General features: G+C 36.7%; 1 protein-coding gene across 1 annotated transcript in view; it reads right to left on the bottom strand.

Annotated features, from left to right (window-relative positions):
• ATRN (attractin) overlaps positions 1-2347 on the bottom strand; it is a 37096-nt gene extending 34749 nt beyond the window's left edge. The window contains exon 1 of the mRNA XM_008587271.1: positions 2168-2347. Coding sequence (XP_008585493.1) covers positions 2168-2298 — 131 coding nt within the window. The 5' untranslated portion in view covers positions 2299-2347. The remainder of the gene's footprint in view (positions 1-2167) is intronic.
• Between the last annotated feature and the right edge of the window lie 2712 nt (positions 2348-5059).

Below are 5059 nucleotides of genomic sequence, written 5' to 3'. Positions count from 1 at the left end.
TGTTGCTCCCGCACCTCGCTCAGCCAGTGAGCGGGAACCAGTCTGTATGTGGGATCTGAACCCTCGGGCGGAAGCACCGCCGCGCTTCCCAAGCGGCGCACTTATCCAGTGCGCCACCGGGCCGGCCCCTACTTTCTTTAAGTTTAATTAGCAGTTCTTTTTCTGATTCATTGAGAGGGATGTTTTCTCTTTTCTAATATATGCTTTTAAAACAGTGATTATTAACTTTAGCTGTGCAATGGAATCGCCTGGGGAGCTTTCAAATGCTTGGGTCTCACCCCTAGAGATTCTGATGTAATTGGTCTGAGACATGCCTTGGACATCATCAGCTCCCCAAGTGATTCTGGGTGCAGCTAAGGCAGAGAACCACAGATTTAAATCTATACCCTCCAAGTACAACTTTAACTGCATCTCACAAGTTTTTAATATTTCTTCATCATTCAGTTCAAATCAGTTTAAAATTTCTGCTGTGATTTAATTTATATAAATTTTTAAAATAGGCTTCTACAGAATTGGTGATATTATGTCTCTTGTTCTGGGTAGTGGTTAATGAGCATGTTCAATTTTTGATAATTTACTGAGCTAGACCCTTAGGATTTGTAAATATTTCTGTAACTTTATACTACACTTCAATATAATATTTTTAAGAGAAAAAGCAGATCCCACACAGGGAGTGGGAATTATAATGGCATTAGCATTCTCAATATTATACTGGAAACTAGAAGAAATAACACAATGCCTTCTAAATTCTAATGGAAAATGATTTCCAGCTTAGAATTCTGTATCCATATTTTCAATCAAATAGTGAGTGTAAAATAAAGACATTTTCAGTGAGGGAAGCCCACAGAAAAGTTACCTCCCATGCACCTTTTCTTAGAAACCTCTTAGAGAATGTGCTCTAGTAAAAGGAGAGAATATATAGAAAGATGAAGACATGGGATATGGAAAATGGAGACTCCAACATAGGAGAAAGGCAGGAGAAATCCCCAAGGGAAACAGAAAAAAAAAAAAAAAAAAAGAAAGAAAGAAATTCCCAAGATGACAGTTGTACAGCAGGCCTCAAGAACAACTAGTGCACTTGGGGGCAGGACGCTGGAGGGTTCTAGGGCAGACATATCCAAAAGAAATCAGAGCCAAGAAGGTACCTGCTTATGTTTGACTAAATTGAGAGATATTTCTGTTCTGTCACAGTACAAGGCTGTATCAGGAGTAGGTATATAGAAAAATCAAATGATTAAAACCAAAACATGCAAATACTAGAAAAAAGCAAATAGTGACACCTCCCCCATCAAAAAAATAAATAAATAAATAAGGGGGTACTATAATCACAGTTCACTTGAGCTGTAAATAGGAGTTTTATGGTCATAATAATATAAATAGGGATCACTGATGTAGCCAAGCTACATCACTGATGTAATATATCTGTATTAAATGAACGGGAGGAAGGAGATTTTGTATGTGTTTGTCATGTGGGGGGAGTTGGTAGGTGAGATAATGTAAGACAGTAGGACAATTTCTACAGTCTGACATCAAAAGATAACTGAACTAAAAAATTAAGAATTAGTGGTAAGCACAGAGAAGTAAAAAACACCTGAAGCAATTTAAACTGAGGGGAAGTGGGAAGGCATGAGGCAGGCTGTTGCTGCTTTCTCTTATAAGCACTGTAGCACTTATTTGTCTTTTCCAATTATTTGTACATAGTACTTTCAGAAAAATAAAATTAAACTAAGAAAAAACTATGAAAATAAAAGAGATTCCCAAGGAACTAAAAAATAATTTTTAGTTTTAAAACTGGATAATCACTGGAACATCTCTTGAACAAGCAGAAGATATGTAGCTCACATCAGTAACCATTATTATTAAATTTTGTTTTAGTCCAAAATTCTCCCCATATAAAGAGTCACATTTTCTACTATTTAGTATAAGGCACATGCAAAGCTGCTCCCACCAAAAGCCAGAACATACAAACCAAATGTTTTCATTTTATCAGGTTAGACCAAATTTACATTTTGTAATTTACATGTAACTCTTCAGGAACAAGTACAAAGTAAGTTTGATCTGCTGTGGAAACAGAATTATTCTTTTATCTTTTATGAGCTGATACTCAATTAATGGAATTAAGTGCTTGAATCAAAAAGACTGATATAGTTTGTATAAGTGAAATTACCTGAAAAAAGTCACGAAGAACTGTACCAGGTCCATAAAATTGCTGTGCTGGGAGAAGGCAATCTGTGACAGAAAAACAGGCAGTGTGATTATGTAGGTTACGAAATAGCACCACTGGCTCAACCTTCTCATTTCAAGAATTAAGCTGAAAGACAGACTTTACATTTTAAAGAAGAAATTAATGGAATTTTTTGCAGTTAAGGAAAAGTGCCTCACCCTTTAGTTTCTTTTCTTATTTAGTTGCCAACCCAAAAAGTAACATTCTGAGGCTTCAGCACAACCAACAGCCCCCCTGTGAACTTTACAATAGATCTGCAGTCCTTTTCATCTGTCCCTGGAAACCCCTCAGCCCCCCACATGAATCCCTAATGGCAGGCGGGCTACCTCAAGGTAGCCTCATTTTGTGCCCTTCATCCCATCAATATGTATGTACTCAGTGTGTACTCACTTTGATACTGTCCTTTTTTAAAAGAATTGTCTCAAGTTTTGCTACAATGAATATGAACTGACAATATGTCATCAGTTGGAACTTAATTTTATTATACAGTTAATAGTCTTTATACCAAGAATATGAAACATCCCTAATGTAAATACAATGAAATCATCAAATCTAAAACACCACTGACTGAAAGAGGCATTATTTTGTGTACAATTAAGAAAAAACACTGCCAATTAAACTATGACATAATGCCTTTTTAATCAGTGACTGTAAGATGTACTGTCATTTGAGAAACACCAGAATATGAAAAAATGTGCACCTCATAACTGATTAAATATAATTGACTCCTTATTATCACCTACGACATATGCAGTACTAGCCAGGTGTTCTGAGGTATTTCCTGCTTTTTTTAAGGAACACAGCCCTCTTTGAAGAGACAATGGTACTATAACTGAATCAATTAGTGAATAAGTGATAGTTAGTGATAATTGTTCCAGTATAGATAAGTATGACACAAATCAGGAAAGTAAATGATTAGCATCTTGTTTTCCTAATCCCACCCAACCCCCATCCCTTGCACTCTTTTTACAGCCAGACTCACAATGAGGCAGAAGGAAGACTCCCACTGTTTGCTATTTTGATGGTCTTATTTTCTTTTTGACATTCCAGTACTACCAAAAGGCCATAAAATATTATGGAGCATGAAATTTGAAGTTTTTGTGTCCTCCTTCTAGCCACCATTTACAATGAGAGATACAAAGTTACATAGATTTCATATAATAGATAAAGAGAGAGACCCACTTTCTTTTCCTTCATTTTTTACAGTATCCAGTCCCAAATAACAAGGCTCCTTGACAGAAGGACAGCTGCAGAATAAGGGCCATGGGCCTCACATAAAAGCTTTTTAATAAGACTGGAGAAGGACAATTATGTAAACAGGGTTATTCAATCTTAGGGAATGAAGATTCCAAGTTACAACACATCAGGAGAGAGAAGGAGACAGATTCTAGTCCATCTCAGCTGTTTAGATTTTAATCTTTTAAAACATTAGTGCTTCCTCAGTGTCCACACTTAAAGAAATCCGTGAAATACCTTTACTCACTGGATGCTAAAAGCCTCTGGATGCTAATAGTACCTTCTGAGGACCCATCAAGTGTACATGTTGCCCTGTGTCACACAACATTCCTCAGGGCAGCGCCCCCACTGCTAGGATCCAAATCAGCCTGACTTCTTCTTGACACAGGATCACACCATGTTGATGTCCAATTTATAGTAATAAATAACCTCATATAAACTGGCTGTCAGTGGGGCTGATACCCAAGACAGTAAAAGAGGTCCTCTTTTGTTGAATCTTTATCATCTTAAGTCCCCACAATTACAAAGTTGTGTAAGGAAGCAACAGTCATAATGTAAACACATGTTTATGAATGCACTGACCACTTGGAAACATCTAACCCGGCTTAATACCCCAACCATCTTGTCAGTCTTTGTTGGTCAATCTTTGATTGATAAGGTGATGAACTTATTGTCCAAACTGAGAATTTCTGAGAGTGAAGGGAATGCTATTAAAAATTACCCAGTGTAACAAGCATACTTTGTTAATAAGCATAAATAGGGCTGTTTCTACTCTTGATTGTCAGACAATGCAAACCAACTGCAAAATCAATCTTGCAAAAGACAAGATTTTAATGAAAGTACTGTTGGAGAACTGCTCATACAAAACCATTGATAAATGAAGACTTGGCAAATTTAGCCCTGTTATCAACTGAAGAAGGGATAAAAAATGAAGACATAAGTGCCTCATGATACTCTGAACAGGATAAAGAGAGGACTTCGGGAAAACTGATGAGGCCCGTAACTACTGTTTTAAACTATGCTGTGAAGTGAAGGCCTCCATGATGGAATTGTCATATCTCTCAGCACCATGTGTACAACTTATTTATGGTCTTTTTTCTTCCACTAGAAAATAAGATCTGTGAGGACTGAGGACAGGGACTTTACCCTACTATATTTTCAGTGCCTAAAGCAGTCATTGACACATAATAGGTGCTTAATATATTTTGCTTAATAAATGAGTGTGATAATTGGAAAAATAACAACCTCTCTTTCTCTCCAAACTCAATAATACCTGATTAATTTTTCTTTCTTTTAAGAACTGGCTCGTGGTTTCAACCATAATTTAAACTTTAACTGTAAAATTAAAATAAACATTTTTCATACTTTTTGGGTTTTTTTTCAAGATACTATCCCGATCAAATCTTTCTTTCATAATTTATTGTGAAAACATTGAGATGGATTTGGGGGCTTTTCTGGTAATGAAGGTAATGAGGACTTCCTATACTAAAATCTGTTTTCTTTTTTTTTGTCTTTTTTTCATGACCAGCAACGGGTTTCGCAACCCTCAGTGTCGCGCCCGTACCGGACTGGGACCGGCAACGGGATCGCTACCCTCGG

The sequence above is a fragment of the Galeopterus variegatus genome, unplaced genomic scaffold, assembly GCF_000696425.1.
Source record: "Galeopterus variegatus unplaced genomic scaffold, G_variegatus-3.0.2 Scaffold4330, whole genome shotgun sequence".
Taxonomy (NCBI): domain Eukaryota; kingdom Metazoa; phylum Chordata; class Mammalia; order Dermoptera; family Cynocephalidae; genus Galeopterus; species Galeopterus variegatus.
The sequence above is the reverse complement of the archived record's forward strand: the minus strand, read 5'-3'. Positions and strand labels throughout refer to the sequence as shown.